Raw genomic sequence first — 19299 nt, forward strand, 5'->3', positions numbered from 1 at the left:
TAGCTTTCCTGTAGGAGGCAGATCACATCCATCCGTCACCTGCTGCCAAAACATCATTTCCAAACTCTATAGAACTGAAGCTTCATGGAAGGAACGTTTGGGGTAGGGCTGGGGGTGGGAGGGAGGCAGAGGGTCTCTAGGGAGCAGGCTGGATCCAGGATGGGGCAGGGGAAAGATACTAAGGGTTTGGGTAACCGGGGGCAACAAGCAAGGGCCTGAGCAAAATAAGTGTGCAGAAGAGAAAGTATGTTTGTTTTGTAGGGCAGGGGGAGGAAGGATGTGTGGGTCAGGGAAGGACTGACTAGCAATCTTTGAACCTCTGAATGGGACAGGGACACTCTGTTCCCTAATATGAGTCCATTGGTCATTGAAGCAGAAATGGACTCCAATTGCAGCAGAAGAGAATAAGGTTCGATTCTAGAGCTAGTGATTAATGGGAGAGAGTCTGTGGTTACAGGAAAAAAAACACACTGAACTGAGTCATAAGAGGAAGTAGAAGAGCCCTGGCTTTGTCATTTAGTAGCTGGGTGACCTTGGATAGCTAGATGGCACAGTGCATAGAGTGCCAGATCCGGAGTCAGGAAGATGATCTGAGTTCAAATCCAGCTTCAGATACTCACTAGTTGAGTGACCGCAGACAAGCCACTTAACCCTGTCTGCCTCAGTGTGCTCATCTGTAAAATGAGCTGGAGAAGGAAATGACAAATCATTCCAGTGTCTTTGCCAAGAAAACCCCAAATGGGGTCACAAAGAGTCAGACATGACTACAAAATGGCTGAACAATAACAAATCTCAATCTCCTTCTCTGGTTTTAAATATCATCTTAAAGCTAGGGAGTCCCTATTTAGGTTTAGCCTGCTTTAGCCATAGGGTCATAGTACTTATAGTTGTAAGGTATTTCAGGTCCTTTAGCCCTATGTGAAAAATGAGACTAGAAAAGTGGAATGTCAGGCTCAGAGTTTAGTACTAAATATACAAGCTGGGTCTTGAACCCCTATCCAGGGTTCTTGCAATAGCAAGTAGAAAATGGGTCCCTCAGCCACAACCCGCCCCTCCCCGCCCCGAACTCCAATTCTACTTTGCAGGTTTGGATCAGACAAAAATGTAATCAGAGACTTCAAATCATATGTCTTTTAGGGATTTTACTAGCCCTGTGACCCTAGATAAGTCACTTGCCCTCTCCAAGGTTCCGTTTTCTTTTGTGCATAGTGAGGATCCTAACATTTGCCAGGCTTTTGTCATAAGAGCTTGGAGTCTGAGGTTATAAGTATGTTTCAATGCTGCCTCTCTTTCTCTGTCTTCTGGGAGATCATTCTGCTGTTTTTCTCTCATGGCCAGACCTTGACTTAGAACCTGCCTGGAGGCCTGGTCCAATCCAACATCCATTCTGGGACTTTCAGCTGAGTAGGCAGCCTTCTTTTCTTCCCTTTTCCTCCTGTCACTCTTCCCTGATCAGCCTCTCCTTCTTTCTCACTTCCAACATGATAATAGGAGACCTTCCTCCTTTCCCTCCCTTCTTCTAACTTTTATAACTTCGGAATTGAGGCTCAAGCCCTGGGCACCTGGACAAGTATCATGCTTTGGACTTGATAGTTTGTAGATGCCTACATCTTTGCCCTTTTGTTGCTGCAGATTCTACAGCAATGGACTATATGATGAATTCCTGGGGCAGAGATGTAAGTTATTGTAGTAGCCTGGGGGTGGGGGAAAGTCAAGAGTCAGGCCAATGTGGCTGCTGAAGGTGATTGCTAGGTCCCTGGGAACAGGGTAATGTTGCCCTTTCACCAGGTCTTAGGACCAAATCTTGGTCCTCTGGCTCATCTCTCTGAGGATAGAACAAGAGTGAATTAGCAGAATATCATCATTAAGAGTTAGGGTTGAAACATCAGTCAGGAATTCCTGACAGTAAAAGGCTAATTGCATTACTGGATCATAGACTTAGAATGGGAAGGGGACTTTGAGATCATTTAGTCTAACCTCATTTTACAGATGAAGAAACTGAGAAGTTACATGACTTAACTAAGGCGACAAGGATAAGTAGCTGAGATATGATTAAAATCTGGGGTCTCTGACCCTAAGTTCAATACTCTTTCCTCTAGATCATACAAACTTTTTGGTTATTAGATTCCAGATAAGAGAGCAAGCTAGGTTGTGAAGTTGTCTACTCCAAAGGATTTTAAAATGCTTCAGTGATTTCTCAACTCTAAGACAATACATAGGTAGAAGGACAGTTACAGAGAGAGAGAGAGACACGGGGCATCTGAGAGCCTGGGGGAGTTTGAGAGATGAAGGGGAAAAAAAGGCACACAAAAGATCTTGAGAGTTACTGACAGAAAATGTGGGAGGGAGGCAGAGAAAGACAGGGACGGAGAAAGAGCCGAGAGAGTGAAAGAGAGATAGGGAGAAAGGCTGGCTTAGGAAGAGAAGGCTGAGGGAGCTGAAAGCCAGATCCCATCACAGCTGGGATCAAGCACTGGCGTTTTTTTCTTTCAAAGAGGGAATGAAGGCCCTCAGGGATAGGGGGAGTTAGATCCCTGTGATGTCAGAGCCTCAAGCTATCACCCAGGAAGACCAATGAACTAATGCAGGCTCACACTTCCAGATGAAGACACACATACGTCCCCTCAGGTACCCAGCTACACATATGTGAACACATGTGGACAGACATATAGAGATACACATGGAATCATACAGAGATGGACAGGATTGAACTGTCTTCAAATGGGAATGTAAACAGAGGGTTCTCCAACACGCTGATGACCAGTCAAGCTGTTTTGCGCATGACACCACCACTACCACCCTCCACAAACAAACAAACCAACAATCAAACAAACAAACAAATAAAAGGGAATGCTTGCAAACAGAGACTCGGTTGACAGCCTTGAAACACGCACCAGGTGGTCTGGCCTGTGTCTGTGTGTGTATGTGAATGAGTGTGTGTACCCGCACGACTGCTTTCCAGTGCACCTATGGGCTGTGCTTGGCTGTGTATGTGACAACCCTCTTTTCCTCTTCCGTTGCCCCCCCTCCCCACGTCCCCTGTAATTGTAACACTGGGAAGCGAAGGAGAGATGGAGAGGAAAGACAGAGAGGAATGAGAGACAGCAAAGGGGTGGGAGGAGAGAGCAGGGAGGAGGAAGGGAGAGGAGGAGGAGGAGGGGATCCAGGGAGGGAAAGGAGGAGGGAGGAGGGAAGGCAGAGGCGGCTGAGGCAGAGCAGCATCGGGGCCAACACAGACAAGCAGCCCGGAGCTCAGCTGGGCAGCCGGAGAGAAGACGCTGCAGCCTAGCCGGGGCCCCGACTCAAACACACCGGCCTGGCTGGCCTTAGCCAGCCGCAGGTGGGAAGAGGGGAGGCGGGGGTCAGGAGGCTGGGGGTGAGAGGGATCTACCAGGGCGGGGAGTCGAGCCGGGGTCTGAGCGGCTCTCCAAGCTGTCCTTCCTCGCTTCCTTCCTCCTTCCTTCCCGCAGTGGCTGAGCGGAGCATGGAGCTGTCCCCCGGCAGTCCCCAGGAGATGCTGGAGTCCGATTGTACGTCGCCCCTGGAGCTCAAATCAGCCCCCAGCAAGAAAATGTGGATTAAGCTTCGGTCCTTGTGAGTGAAACCCTAGCCCCCCCCCCCCAACCCCCGCTCCTCCCCGGTGCCCAGTGCAGAGTGTCCCCCCCTCAACAGGGAGCAGAGACTGGGTCGGGGGAGGGGGACGAGATGCACCTCTGGAGCCATCCCAGGGTGAGGGGAGCTTTGGGGAAGACTGGTGGCCACACATGTTGGCAGGTACAAGGTGACATAGCCCTGACATGCTTGGTCACTGACAGATCTGAGTCGTGTGCAAGTGGAAGGGGGTAATAGAGTTATAAAGTGAAAGATGAGGGAGATGGGAGTGCTTGTCTCTGGGGGCGTTAGTGACACATGTAGCAAGGAGAGAGGTCCTGGCATGTACCTGTAACAAACAGCAATGGTGAGGAAGACCCTCTGTCGACAAGTTATATTCAGAGATGACTAGATATGACAAAAACGTTTATATGTGTATATACATGCTAGTGGGCAGGGGAAATGTACAGCTATACTGTGTGCCCACAGTGACATGCCCAAACCATGCCAACCTGTGGGTAATATGTAGTTGCTTGGGATTGGCAGCTTTTGACTTCCATATATCTCACCAAGGGGTAAGGGAAGTTGGGGAATTGGGTAGGGAGAGCTCCGTACTGGCCCCCTCCTCTTTTCTTAGGGTTCTTGGCCTGGGGTGTCAAGGGCAGAAACAGAAATATGTAGTATGTGTGGGGGAATGAATGGAGTTACCCTTCATATTCATGAAGAAGGCCATTAGGGAGGAAAGGAGGGGTATAATCCTCCTTAGAGATGAAGGGTGTTTGGCAGGGGAAGGAGGTAAATAATTATCTCAAAGTCTTGTTTTTATGTAGGATCTTCCAGGATCCTCAAGCACTTCCAAACCTCTAGCCTCATTGTGGCAGGGCCATTGGGTGGGTGGGGGGAGAAGATATGAACGGGTAAGACATAACCCAGGTGTCCAGATCTCCAGCCCTCAGTCTGGAGAAAGAGTCACTCTTTTCTGCCTCTGGGAGGCAGGGAGAGGAAGTGGACAATATTAGACTAAAGCAGAGCCATTCTGTATATTAATCCACCATCAGATAATCACTGCATCCTGAAATGACTCCCCATGGACTGGTGGAAAAGGTGAGACAGCTCCATGTAAACATAACTCCTCACTCTCTTTTCATCTAGTAGCAACAGACTGGCATCACTGGGGGCCCTGGGTAACCCATGTGTAGAGGATTTAAAATGAGAGAATCTAGGTTCAAATTCCTGCTGTAGCTACTTATGGCCAATTCATCTTCTGGACCTGTAAAATGAGGAAATTGGCTTAGATGATCTCTAAGATCCCCTTCAGCTCTAAATTCCTTAGAAAATTATAGTTCTCTTGGGGGGATTAAGTCCCATACATACTGGGTACTTACCAACTTTCAGGGTTGGGTAGACACACTGAATTTCTGGGTCCCTTGCTCTAAATCTGTTGACTGTGACTCTATATTACCCCCTGCAGATCAATTTTTATCAATCAGCTGCTGGAAATCTTGTAGGGAAAATTGAGGCACATGGGGAACATGTATATGAGAGAACCTGGGATTTATACATCCCTCCCTATCTCGTCTTCCTAACTGCCTCAGGCCAAAGTAATTTTCTGGACTCAATGGAGCACAGCCCTGGCTAGAATGAGGTTTGGGACAGAGAAATGGCAAAGCAGGATTAAATTGATTTTGGGTGGTGAGGAACACTGGAGGATTTTTAATGGAAAATGAAGTTCAGTTGATGAGAACCAAGGGTGAGAGATGGGAATTAGAGGAAAGGGTTAGGTATCTCAGGCTGGTCTACCCCATCTTTCCAAGGACATTAGTTCCTTCTTCCTGACCTGATTCAAAATGATCTTTCCTTTGGTCCAGAACAGAAATATCTTTACCTCTTTCTATCTCTGAATATCAGGAAGTCTTACCTGAGGCCTAGCGCTCATATTTCCTGCCATAGTTTAATCAAGGGGATCCTGACCTCTAGCCTGTTTAGAGCTTGGGAGAGTAAAGGAATTGGAAAGAGTGGTCCATGGAAAGATATTGGCTTAGACAGCATCAAATTGTTATCATATTATCACTAATAACACATACTTTTATTGTGAAAACTATTCTAGTCTTTCTATTGTAACATGATTTTGAAGGAGAAATGCTTTCCCATAACCAAGGTTGGGCTCCTGCAGGTGTTATGCGACACGAAGACTGTATGTAATAAGGTCAGGAATATTGTAATAACATATTGTTGTAAGACAAATCTCCTGATAACATGGCAGGTATCCAGAAAAGGCCTGCTTCCTTGATTATTAGCCAAGATTTGAATCCCAATTTTTTGAAAAGGTCAAAAATTCTTAGAGGGAGGAAGGATTGGGGATGAAAATAATTCCCTTTTCTCAACAGCAGAGAAGGAGCTAGGTGACGTAGTGAATTCTAGACTTCATTTGCCTCAGGGCCCTGGTACTAGTTGGTATTTTGGGAATTAAAAGTATTGGGGAGGCTTTGGTGAGCCATGATGGGAGAAAGCCAAAAGCCATGGAATTACAGAGAGAAAGAAAATAGGGAATTCACCAACTTTCGGGGCTGGGTAGACTCTGAACTGGTAACAATAGTCATTTCTTTTGGAATCATAGAATGTCAAGAGTTGGAAGAGACCTTAGGAATCATCTAGATCAAACCCTTCATTTTCCAGATGAGAAAACTGAGGTCCAGAGGAGTGACGTGGTGCATATCAGGTCTCCTCACTTGCTAACCAATATTCTTTCCAATGTAGCACTGCTTTGAAGGGGAACTTTGCCCCATAGGCTAGGCTGGAGTTCTGGAGGGGTGATGTCCTACCAGGAAGTGGGAAGCTATGACTTCGGGGTGCTAGGCATGGGTAATGAAGGCTAACATAGTAATGTTTCTCCTCCATCACTGCTATTTGACCTGGTTGGAGGTGGGGTGGGGTCCAGTGATGGCTGTAATGCAGGACACCTGTATTTTCTTCTAAAAGGTCTGGGTTTGGCGTTTCCTCTGATGGAAAAACCTCATTTCCTGGTGTACAGTGTTGCAGGAGGGATTTTGGGCGGGAAGGGAAACTAGATGTCCTGGTTCGCAATATAGGGAGGGCTCTGCCAGGACAGAAGGGTCACTTAAGAGGGAGTCTGAGTAAACTGGAGAGCCAGGGTAGGGAGACTTTGGGGCTTTAAATCCTAGGGGCTTTCTCCACTATTCCACAGAAGGGATTGTAGTTAAACATCAGAAAGGCTTTCCTGAGGAGGCTGAGAGACTGTAAACAAGGGCGAACAGACCTGTCCAGCTTGGACACAGGAGACTGGCTAAGATGGCCTCTGGAATCTGTGACCCTGAGGTAGAAGGAGTTGGGTTGCCATCTATTTCACCCTGAAACTATGCAGGCATGGTGGTATGGGGCTTTCCATATGGTGACAGCTTTTGTTTTTGTTTCTGTTTTTTTTAATGGCTAAGCAGTGAATGACATACAAATGAGCAGTGGTAAATTGATCCAGCTCAGGAGGTCTGTGGCTGCCTGGAAAAGGGGCAGGGGTAAGGGCAGGGGCAGGTCACTGTGCCTTCTCTATTTCTCCAGCCTTCCTTCCACCTCTATCAAGTGGTGAAATTCCATCAGACAATTATTTTTGTTTTCCAATTCTGCCCACTCTGACCCAGGGGATCTGGGGCAGACTAGCCCCTACACCTGTGGAAACAGCACTGGGCAATCCTATTTAATTCCTCCTTCAGGGACAAGTACATAGTAGTCTTCTCTGACTCAAGACTGTTTAGACTTAGCTTATCTCTCTCCCAAGAACAGCATAGGCATGGTTCCTCTCTTCTCTGCAGTCTGGCGTAGACACTGTTACCATATCTCTCAAGTGAGAATAACTAACGTAACCCCTTGATCCCCTCAGGAAATTGTGGACACAGTCCCTTTTCGCCTTTTCCTCTAATCCAAGTGTAGTGTAACCATAGATTCTCTTTTTTTTCTTTTCTAAAGGGGTGGATGAGTAGTGGAGTGTGTCTGGGCTCAAGGTCATGGACTCTGACTCAAGGTCATTGCTATGGGTTTGGGAGTCCAATACTATTCCTGACCCTGGGGCAGATTGAGGGCAAGAGGGTTGCTTTGGTGGGGTGGGTAATGAGAACTTTGAGTAAGTGAGATCTGAAGGGCTTTGAGGGATAGACCCTGTTTTCTTAACACTGTGATCTCAAGAGAGAGCCAGAAAGGGCAGGAGGTGCCCAGGGAAAATGAAAAGACTTGGAGTGTGTTCATGTGTGTGATCATATGTGTGACTGTCACCATGGTGGTCATAAATGGTGGTGTATTTGTGCTAGGTATTTTGTGTGTGTGTGTATGTATATGTGTCTAGGTGGGTGGGAGAAGGTGTGAATATATGTGATTATCTGTGTACGTTTTGAATGTTAGAGACAACACTGGGAGAGTGCGTTGGAGGAAGTATATGTAGTTCTTCATGGCTCTGTATGACTATCATTCCGTGTGTGTGTATGTGTATGTGTATGTATGTGTTGACTACAAGAGGGGGGGAAGTGACAGAAAATTCAGAATTCCAACTGTTAGTATTTTCTCCTTTTTCGAACGTACAAGAAGGATTTAATGACAAATTCCTTGGACCTGGCAAACTAGAAGTGGGCAGCATTGTATAAGAGCCACTTGGGCAGGGGTGGGGTGGGAACCACCTATGATTCTACTACTGGTAGCTGGGAAACAGGGGAGCAGTTCTCAATTGTTTTATCCCAATTGTGTTATCTTCTCTCTCCTCTCTCCCCCCCTTCCCTGTGACTCTCGAGTTGCTGTGGTACTGACAGAATGAACTCCCTGCTTCCTGATCCTCTGGAAGCAGCATTCCTATGTTTAGGTGATGGTGGGAAGAGACATCACAGCCCCTTTCCCCCAGCCTGACTCCTTTCCTTTTATCCTCGCCTATGGGAGACCCCTTCTGAGGCTGTCAAAGGGTTCCGTTCTCTTCCAAACCTTCATCTCCCCCCCTTTCACCTAGTAGCCCTGTGCAGCAGCTCTTACAGTCAGTAGACTTGACTTCAAGTCCTGATTCTGACATATATCAGCAGTGGGATCCTGGGCCCCCTGTGACCCTTTGCCTTTTTTTAAGCCTCAGTTTTTTCATCTGTAGAATTAGCTAATAACACCCTACTTACTTCATCGTTTCTAGAGAGGAAGCATTTTTAAACTGTGGAGCAGCAACATTATGCCTGATGAAACTTTTCACCCAGAAGGGAGATGATTGGATACCAACCACTATTGCTGGAGATGCTGAAGTCAGATCTCAGGGAATACTTCTTGACCATGAGGGTCATTGAATGCCAGGGACAAGTAGCTGAGGGAGATCAAGGAACTTCATTCTCTGGAAAGTTTTTGGCACTGGTGGGATGAGATTCCTGGAGGAGAGGCAAAGGAATGGTCAGATGGGATGACTTTAGCAACGATAATAGTTGTGCAGAGATAGTAGGGCCACAGACACCTACAGGATGAACTTGTTGCTTCTTGGACCCCTGGAAGCAGGATCTTTATGTCCAAACATATCCAGAAAGGGCCCAGAAATTGGGGAATTTAGCGGATGGAGTACCCTGGGGATAGAGGAGAAGAGGGGAAGGAATAATGGAGAAGGGACTCAGGTACCTTGTGTTTCGGTTCAGACCCTCACTGGACCCTAGGGAGATATGGTATAGTGGAAAGTACACTAATTCTTGAATTGGAGGACCTGGGTTCAAATCCTGATTCTTCTGCTTCCTTCCTTTGGACCTTGGCATAAGTCACAACGTCTCAGGATTTCTGTTTCCTCATCTCTAAAATGAGGAGACTGGGCTACAGAGGACAAAGAGCTAGGAAGAAGAGAGAGAGCAGAGAAGTCCTTGATTAGTCTCCATCTTGCATACTCCATGATCTTCGAAGAGACCATGCAATGACATCTATAACACGAGAGAAGAAATGGGCTGGTGAATTGAATTTGTTGTTGAATTAAGCTGTAAGGGAAAGGACTGAGGCTAGACATAAATATAATGCTTTAGGGTCTATAGTGCACTTTCCTTGAAAGAGTCAAGTTCAGACACAAACTTTGGTACTTATTGTCTATGTGATTGTGAAAATTAATCTATTCTCTCTGGACTTCAGTTTTCTCATCTGTAAGATGAGAAGTTTGAACTGGATAAATTTGAAGATCTTTCCCTGTTAATTATTATCCCCATTTTACAAATTAGGAAGCCCAGGGACTTGTGACTTGCCTCTAGTCATATAGCTAGCAAGTATCAGTGCCAATATTTGAGCCAGGGTGCCTTGGTGGATAGAGTGTCGGACCTGGAGTCAGGAAGATCTGAGTTCAAACCCAGTCTCAGACGCTGACTAGCTGGGTGGCCCTGGGCAAGTCACTTTAACCTGCTTTGCCTCAGTTTCCTCATCTGTAAAAGGAGCTGAAGAAAGAAATGGCAAACCATTCTAATATCTTTACCAAGAAAACCCCAAATGGGGTCATGAAGAGTCAGACATAATCGATACGACTGAACAACAAACAACAACTCTTGACTCCAGGCACAGTGCTCTTAAAAAAAAACCCCAAACACACACACATATACATTCACACACACATATATATTTTCATACTCACATACACATGGTAGCATATAATATACACACATAAAATATATACAATATATACACATATATATTCATTTATTTGTAGATGTACATATATATGATACATAATTCTTTCTTTTTCTTTTTTTGTGTTATTCTGAACTTAACAAGCATCCACAAATATGAGCATTTCCATATACAAAGAACAAAAGAAAAAGGATTGTATGTGAAACCAGTGATCTTTCTGTTGCACTGTAGGAGGAAAGGACTTCCCAGCATTGAATGGGTATGAGTGGTAGAGGGTAGATAGTAGAGGCTCCTCCTTTCTGAGGATTCTCTAACACAGGAGAGATTTGAGGCACAAAGAAAGAGTGCTGGTACTAAAGTCGGAAAATCTGGGATTAAATTCTCCCTTTGAGACTTTCTAGACAAACTGCCTCAGTTTCCGCATCAGTAAAATGGAGAGGTCATTTTCATGTCTAGCCTTATGATCTTATGAGATAAAGATGGGCTAAGGATGAGATTGTCCTCAAGTGTTTGAGGTTCCTCTAGGAACCATGAGAGGCTGACTTCTCCCAATTCTGTCCAAAAATTTTGTGTGAGATTAGCTTTTCCTGTTGACCTATTTGGAAATTTTTCATTCTTCCCAACCCCTTTGCATCTTTAGTTCTTCTCTCCTTGCTTTATGAATGATTTGGAGCTATCCTCTCTCGTCTTCTTTATCCAGCCTCAGGATCTTATATGTTCCCCACCTCCAACTTTCTTTCCACTTCCTAAATTGGAATGATGAATTCTCTTTTTTGCCTTTTCTTTCTGCTTAGTGGGACTCAAAAAGATAAAAATTTTCTCCCCCATTTTTGTAGTCAAAGAGAACATTGGAAGCATTGTTTCTTCTTGATTTCTCCTCTCAGCCTCATTTCCATCCCTTTCTTATATCTACTCTCCTGTCCCCATCTCGGCTTCCCTTTTCCCTACCTCTGATTTTCTCTTTCCTTTCTTTTCTTCTTTCTTCCCACCTCCTCCATGGTCTTTCATCTTATTCTTCTCACCTCTGACTCCTCCCATGAAAGTCTCCTTCTTGTATTTTTCCTCCCCTTCCTCCTTGGTTGGGAAAGAGAAGGTTCCTTATAATTCCTCCCAGGTGTTTCTGGGGTGAAAGTACGAGTTGAACTTATTTCTTTCTGGATTTTTTCCTAGAAGTGGTCCTTGCCTCCTCCTTGGAGTCTCTCCATTTCACATACCTCCTCAATAAGGTCTTCCACCCCATTGTTCCCTCGACTAATTTGAGTTTGTGAGGATGGAAATCAATCATTGTCTTGAGCGATTTTTCAAGGCAGAGAATAACTCTGCTCTGTCTCTCTCAAGGCCAAAACTAGAAGAGAAAACTGTAGGTGCAGGAGGGGGATGGAGGTTAGACATTAGGGGGATCTTATAAGGGTGGCTAGTCACGAAAATAGATTCCTGAAGAAGGGAGTGGCCTCTTTCCCTTGGAGATCTTTTAGCATAGGAAAGACTTGATATTTGGGGTAGGGAAGGCATGGGAAGGAAGTAGAACAGGAAAAGTGTATCAGATACTAGTTGCCTAGGTTGAGGGAGTAAGTGGGTTGGAAAGGTCCAAAGGCAAGAGAAATGATCTCTTTCAAAATCCTGAAGTCCACCTAATATTTTCTGATCCTTGTCTCACTCCTCTAGTGCCTCTCTCTCCTTCCCATGTTGTGCCTTCCCACCCTACCCTTTATTTCATCCTGTGAACTCAACTCTTGCTAGGGAAACTTATATTTGGTCCTCCCTCAGCTTCCCTGCTGGACAGCAGACCATGGGGGGCATGCTGGGTGCAAGAGTGAAGGTTGAGTGGAGGGGTGTGTTTGGATGGGGTCAGTCAGAGCTGGTTAGTCTTGGGAGGGCTTTGGGAAAGTGGAGATATCAGAAGAGCCAGGAAAGAGGCATCTGGGGGGGATGCTCATAAACACAAACTCTGGGATGGTGGATTTTGAAGTTATAGCAAATCATGAGATAGGCTTGCAAAGAAGGCTTTTCTCTGCAAATGCAGACAAGGGTTGGTGATGGGTGCTGATGTTAACAAGGAAGGGGATGAGGTTCTGGCTCGGTAGGTTCTTGTCTTGGTGAATTGGATCTGAGGCATCTTCTTCTGGCCACCATTCATGGTCCCGGTTTTTTCTCTCTCTGCTCCCAGCCCTGGGGTATCCATGATGGCTCCCCTTCCCATCCATACTTGTCCAGGTTGGCATTAGCACATGGAGAGGAGAGGGCAGAGGATGCTAATAATAATAACCGAGATTTACATGGTGTTTTATAGTTTACAAAGCATGTAGTAAATAGAGTTCTGGATCTGGAGTCAGGAAGATAAGGGCTCAAATTGTGTCTTCTATGTTTATTAGCTCTGTGTCCATGGGCAAGTCATTTAACCTCTTCCAGTCTCAGTTTCCTCATCTAAGAAATGGGAATAATAATTATGTCTACACTATCTACCCCGTGGGGAAAATGAGACAATGTAAATTAAGTGACTTCTAAATTTTAAAGCCAAACATATGAATTTTAGTTCAGAGGTGACCTTAGATACTTACTGGCTGTGTGACGCTGGGCAAGTCACTTAACCTGTTTGCCTCGGTTTCCTCACCTATAAAATGAGAATAATAGAACCTATCTTCCAGAGTTGTGAAGATAAAAGGAGATAATATTTATAAAGCATCTTGCAAACTTTAAAGTACTATTTAAATGCTAGCTATTATTATTATTGCTATTATTATTATAATTATTATAAATGTCAGTCATTTTATCTCAGATCCTCACAGAAACCCCATGGGGTAGGCAGGTAGGGATGATTATGCTAAAAGAGAGGCTCTTTATGCTTTCCCCCAAACCCTCTCCCCCCAAACATCTCTGGCATTAGGCATTCCAGAGCAAAATGCTTGGCCCAGCCTGGAAAGTTTCCTTTCCCCCCATTCTTTTAGCAGTTTGCCTTCACTTCCAAAAGGGAAATTTGCTGGGAAAATGCTTTTTAGAAAAGCTAATTGAGACCCAGGGGTGGGGAACCTGTGGCCTCGAGGCCACATGTGACCCTCTACACCAGAAGACCTTGAGGCTCCCCACCCCTGGCACTAGACACTTCTTGGCATTAAACCCCAAAATTCATTGAATCAATGTGTACCTGCAATATGTGTGAAAAAGTTCAGGCTGGACAGGGAAGTTAGAAGTGGCATTCATCCAACTTTAATTAACTCGGTCTCTGCCTTCTTTGATCAGGTCTAGATGATGGGCAGAAAGCCAAACGGGTAGAACAAACTCTGTAGCTTACTTAGGAAAAGGGACCCAAGCAACCTATTCTTAGGTCAGGAGCTCTCTCTGTCAACTTGAGCTGCTTCTCACCCAGGCAGTCCCTTGCTCAGAGGCAGAGTCTCTTTCCCCCATTTCTTCCTCCTGCTCCCATCCAGGGTTGCCCTCCAAAGTGTATGGGACCCCCTGGGACCTGGGCATCTGTTAGGAACATCTGCTAGGGATGGGGTATCACCAGCTTGGGGGGGGGTGAAGGTAGTCTATGGGGAGGGTGGCTTAACAAGCAATTAATTAGCACTGGAGAGGAAGGAGAAGGGGCAGCACAGGTGAGGATGTGAGCTGGAGGCAGATTTCCTCTTCTCTCTTGGCTCCTGAGGATACGATTCTTCTCCATGTATCATCCCCCTTTCCACTTTCCCATCTCTGTTTTTCCAAGAGTCTTCTCACTCCCTTCTCCCTCTAGCTCAGTCAAAGCTTTGAGCTGGTGGGAGAAGTGACCCCCTGTGGGTGGTGGGTTTTTATTGCCCTGAGACCTGGCCCAGGATGCTGGGATCATCCTGCTCCCCGGCTCTTTAGCTGTCCAGTCCTCGGTCCTCATCCGACCTGAATGGAGGAGAGATAACGCTGAAGCCTGAGCAAGGGGACACTTGTCGGAAGCATGTTCTTGTCAAGAGGTAGATAACAGAGCTTGGAGGGCAGGGTGTAGCAGCAGGGAAAGGCTGAGAGGAGAGCTGTTTTAAGCTTCTCTGATAGCTTGAATACTTCCTTTTCGCTTTTGACCAGTCTCTAGAAGCAGTCACTGCCTGTTTCTTACAGTATCCCCAGAACCTCTGCTCTTCCCTCTTTGCCCCCCATTTCCTTCCCAACCTCTCTCCTCCAGCCCCTGCCTCTCTCCTAATGTTATCTTAGACCACAACTGGTTTCCCTGCTCTCTGGTTCCCCCCATTACTGCTTTAACACTATTGGGCCCTGCTGACTCTCAGGATGGCTCCCCCAGCTCTGCCACCAGGGGGGTTATTTTTATCTCTCGGTGCCACCCCCGCCACTCTGCCCAACCAGCTGCCAGAGCTGAAGATGTGGGCATAGTTACGGAAAGTAAGGGCATGTTATGTAGTGGTGGTGGTGGAAATATGAATCTTGGATCTAGGTAACTAGAGGGGAGCCCCGGCCCTCTTGGATCTGCCCACCTTCTAATGGACTAGTGTCACTGGCTTACTTTCTGCCTCCAGAAAGGACAGTATAGAGGGGTAGAAAGGAGTGGGATGGGTTTGGAGTTTTGCCACTAAGGACCAGGTGCAAATAAGATGCAAAGAGATCAGGATCTTGGGAAGTGACTCTTCACCTTCCCTCATCTTCCTCTTCTTAGCTTCATTCATGTACCTTGTCATCTGGGGTTTGGGGAACCCCTAGCTCCTCTCACCAACCAAGACTGTCTTCTCCTTAATGCCCCTCTCAGCTGTTAAAATGACAATCATGATGCACAGGCTGCCTTCCTCACTTTTCAGTGCTATTACAAAATCATCCTCTGTTATTATAATCATTACTATTAATAATAATAGCATTTACATAGCACTTTACAAATATCATCTCCTTTTATCCTCCTAATAACCTGGGGAGTTAGGTTTTACTGTTATCCCCATTTTGCAGATGAGGATACTGAGGTAGACAGAAGGCAAGTGACTTACTCAGGGTCACACTGTGGTATGTGTCAAGGCACAGATTTGACCTTAGGTCTTTTGGACTACAGCTCCAGGGATCTATCCATTAGGCTACCAAGCCACCTCTATTCCAGGTCTTCTACAGGTGTAGGATTTTGGTGCTGGCTGCAGTGAGGAAGGCATTCCTAGGTTCATTTCTGATTTTAGGGGCTAGAAAAAAGGTGGTATATTTGACCTTAGTTGGGGTTACCATGTCTGTCCCCCGCCTGTAGGCTAGATAGCATTTTTCCTAGTACAAGCAGAAATGGATTATTTTTCCTATCTTAGATTCAAGTCAACAAGCATTTATTAAGTACCATGTAAGACCCTTCTTTTTAGAGGTTTTATTGAATTGAATCAAGCTAATGTTAGCTCAGTCCAGAGAGGCATCAAGAGAGGTCAACAGTCTCATCAGCAGCCTGGGTATTAGCATTACCTTGCCATTGTGTATGTCAGGATAAGTAGAGCTTTTGCTTTGGGAGCCACAGAAGGGATCACTTCTCCGAGGAGAGCCCAGTGTTTGATAATTATGGCAGGGTGGATTTAGGTTAGACTTAAGGAGGAACTTCCTAGCAGCAACAGGCTTTTTGATCATAGATTTAGATCTGTAAGGCACCGAGGGTGCTATCAAATTCAACCCCTGTGTTGTGCAAATAAGAAAATCGAGCCAGGTAATTGTCTGTGGCAGGATTTGAACTCAGGTCTTCCTGACTCCAAGTCCAGCACTATCCACTATCCTGCTTACTGGTTAAGCCCAGGAATGGGCCTAACAGGTAGAACCAGCATCTCTGGAGGATTTTATTAAACATGACACTGTCTCATCTTTTGGGAATTGTTTTGGCATGTTTGGCATGATCTAAGTCTCTTTCAGACGGAGGCTCTGCTGTCTCACACCTGATCGGCTGGAGGTTAGTTGCCTTCCTTGGCAGTTTAGAAGGTCAAGGAATAAGGGAGCAGGTTGGGGGTTAACCTGACTTGGCGGGGGGAAGGGGTCTATTTCTGGAAAGTCTCCCAGGTTAGTGTCTGTGATTAGGATGCTGTCAGGGTCAGAGCCAAGAATTGTTTTATTTCCCTTGGAGCTTCCTATTTTCCCAGGCTCTCATTTACCTCCTAAGTAAGCATATTGGTACAGCAAAAGGTAAGTTCTATAAAGGTCCTGAACCTACAGCCAAACTGGTTACCTCTGTAGTTCTTCCTAAATCTTAGTGCAGCATTCTGTAGCGAGTGTGAGTGCATGTCATCACTGAAGGGGAATTCCTGCTGTGGAATTTCTCTAAAGATATAAATCTGCCAGATTCTATAACATACAGTGTCAGAGAGTTGCCTGGAGAGTGGGGACTTGGAGAGGAGGGGCACTGAGCCACTGAATGACAGTGTAACCTAGCTAGTATAAATCAGAGGCAAGACGTGAACCCAAGCCTACCTGACTCCAAGGCTGGCCTCTTGTTGGCAGGGCCATGCTACCCAGAGAATTAGTTGGGCCAGAAAGTAGGAGAGCTATTCGCCCTAGAAGCTCCCTTTGGCCCAGCATTATGTCCTTCATAATGTTCCATTGGAGACCATACCTCATGTTTCTTCTCTGGGCCCAGTTCCTGCCTCCCTGCCAAACTAAGGAACCGATCAAAGCATCTTATTATTCAGAATTATAAGGGTCCTTAGAGAACATCTTTATTCCAATCGCTTCACTTTACAGATAAAAGAACTGATGCCCAGAGTGTCTGGGATTTCTCTAAGGTCACAACAGGTAGTTAAGTAGCAGACTCTGGATTTGAACTCAGGTCCTGACTTCAAATCCAGGGCCTTGAGATCACACAGTGTACCTTGAACATAGCTGATGCTTCTTATATGATTGATAGACAAAGTGAGTGGAAAGAGAAAGGAGGTTCTCTTATTTTTAATTTTTTTTTAGGCAATCAGTGTTAAGAGACTTGTCCAGGGTCACGAAGCTAGTAAATGTCCGAGGTTAGATTTGAACTCAGGTCCTCCTGACTCCAGGGACGGTGTTCTATCCGCTGCACCACCTAGTTACCCCTCTTCTCCTTTCTAAGCCCGACTCTCTGTTACCAGCTGACTCTCTAAGGTCCAAATATAATCCCTTCTGCCTCCCTTCTATAGTCTAGGGCTGAATAACCTACCATGGGGCTAGGTAAATGCATCTCTCCCATCCTCTACCCGCTGCTTAAAATCTCTGCTCTTTGTCCCTTCCCGTCATCTGAAATGATCACCTGCGTCCTCTCTCCATTTCAGTTTCTACACTAAAAATCACCCCTGTATTTTAGTTTAGTTTCCCTCCAGCCATTCTATCCTGGCCCCTCCCATGCCAGGGACAAACCAATCGTAGGCAACATCTTGGTTCCTAATAATGATGTCATCTCACAGACAACTAGGGGATGGGCGGGGGCTTGAACCCCTTAGCCAATCAAAAGGCAGACTGAGATTCCGGGCTAAGTAGGCTCACAATGGGTCTCTGGTGCTTGTGTATTCTTCGCTCTCTTTCTCTCTCTTTTCCCCTTCCCCCCCACCCCCGCGCGCACACACACCGGGCCCCTTTCCAGTTTTTGGTGGGGGCCAGTCTTCGTTTTGCTCGTGCCTCAGAGTGAACCTCGGGATAAGGTTGCAAAGCATCCCGGCTCCACATTCCGTTCATTCCTCCGCCTCTGGATTGAACAAACGCTACTGTAACCAAATGTATCTTCATCCCCCTAGCTTCCTCTCCCCTAGGTTAAGGCGGGTACTTCTAATTTCTCTCCTGCTCAGCTCTGCCAATTTTGGCCAATCCCAACGAGATGGAGTGGGGGAAGTTCATCCTCAAGTCTCATCTTCTCCCTTCTACCTATTAACAAAGCCCATCACTATGTTCCCAAACTAAAAAGGCCAGGATTTGGGCCTTGAACCAAGTCAAGGAGTAGGTAGGATTGGTGAACTATTATTGGTCACTAACATCTGGAATCTGGAATGCCTGGGTCTTGCTTCAGTCAGACATTCTGGTTGATACCTTTCCTACCCTGCACTGGGATTCTTTGGGCCTTTCCCCTAATCCCTGCCTTCTTGACTAAAGAAGAGTTGTCCCCTCTCTCTGGAGTTGGACTGGGCTGGGCTATTTTTGTCCTTTCTGGGATTCTTCTGAAAACAGTTTCTTGTTTTTGGTCTGATTCAGAGGTGAAACTTTTCCTCTCATCCCAGGCTTCTCACCCAGTTCCTGTGGGTTGGGTCTCAAACAAGCCCTCGTTCCCCACCTCCCCACCCTCTTGTAGCCTGGCCGTTTTCTCTTCCCATCCCCAGAGTTCTCCTGGATCTCAGCAAAGCCTTGCTGAGGAGGGGACTCAGAGAGGAAGCCAGAGGGCTGAACAGGAGCCACTTCCCTTAGGGTCCTGATGGCTTCAGGGGCATTGTTTTGACCTCCAGAGAAGGGATTTGACTCTCATGGCCACCCCTATACCTGTGCAGAGGAGTCACCTCCAGGGCCCCATCCTCAGGTAGGAGCTGGGAAGGAGAATAGTGTGTGTGTGGGGGGGGGGCCTGCAAGTCCCCTGTGAGCCAGACCAGTGATGTAGTTTGGGTGAGATCCAAGGTCTAACAGCTTCTAGCAGCTGGGGGAAAAACATGCAGAGAATCTGGCGGCAGTTTTATTGAGACTCCTGCCTTTGTCCTTCCTACCCCTCCACTTTTCCCCACTTTTCTCTTTCCCCTCTGTCTCTCACTGGCACTATGACAATCGACTCACTATTCTTACTGATCCTTCCCAATCCATAGCCCATATAACCCCTTATCTGGCTTTTAGAACTCCAGAGGAACCCCAAAGTTACCCCAGCTTAAAACAATCCTGACCTACATCAAATAATCCTTTGCCTGTTTATACCTTTTATACCTCTTTACTCACAGTGACCTGACCTGATGGGGGCTTAGCTTTAGTTCAACTGTTTAGTTCAAACATGCAACAAGTATTTATTAATCATGTACTATGATAATTTAAGAGAGTGTTTAGAATAGTAGAGGATTCAGAAAAATGGAAAACTTGGGGCTGGGGGAAAGATATCCCCCTAAGGAGAAAGTGGTGTTCTCTAAGGGATGATATTTTCAGAACTTTATGTCCTGTCCTCCCTTTTTTGGGTCTGTTTCAACAGAAAAG

General features: G+C 46.1%; 1 protein-coding gene across 2 annotated transcripts in view; it reads left to right on the top strand.

Moving 5' to 3' along the window:
• The first annotated feature begins 3221 nt into the window (after positions 1–3221).
• PDE1B (phosphodiesterase 1B) overlaps positions 3222–19299 on the top strand; it is a 39409-nt gene continuing 23331 nt past the window's right edge. Inside the window, exons 1-2 of one of the 2 annotated variants that reach the window (XM_072654932.1) lie at positions 3222–3340; positions 3471–3594. In XM_072654932.1, the coding sequence (XP_072511033.1) occupies positions 3485–3594 (110 nt within the window). In that variant the 5' untranslated portion in view covers positions 3222–3340; positions 3471–3484. Of the gene's footprint in view, positions 3341–3470; positions 3595–18478; positions 18647–19299 lie in introns of those variants that run through there. The other variant, XM_072654933.1, reaches the window with a different exon arrangement.

This window comes from Notamacropus eugenii, chromosome 3 (assembly GCF_028372415.1).
Source record: "Notamacropus eugenii isolate mMacEug1 chromosome 3, mMacEug1.pri_v2, whole genome shotgun sequence".
Classification (NCBI taxonomy): domain Eukaryota; kingdom Metazoa; phylum Chordata; class Mammalia; order Diprotodontia; family Macropodidae; genus Notamacropus; species Notamacropus eugenii.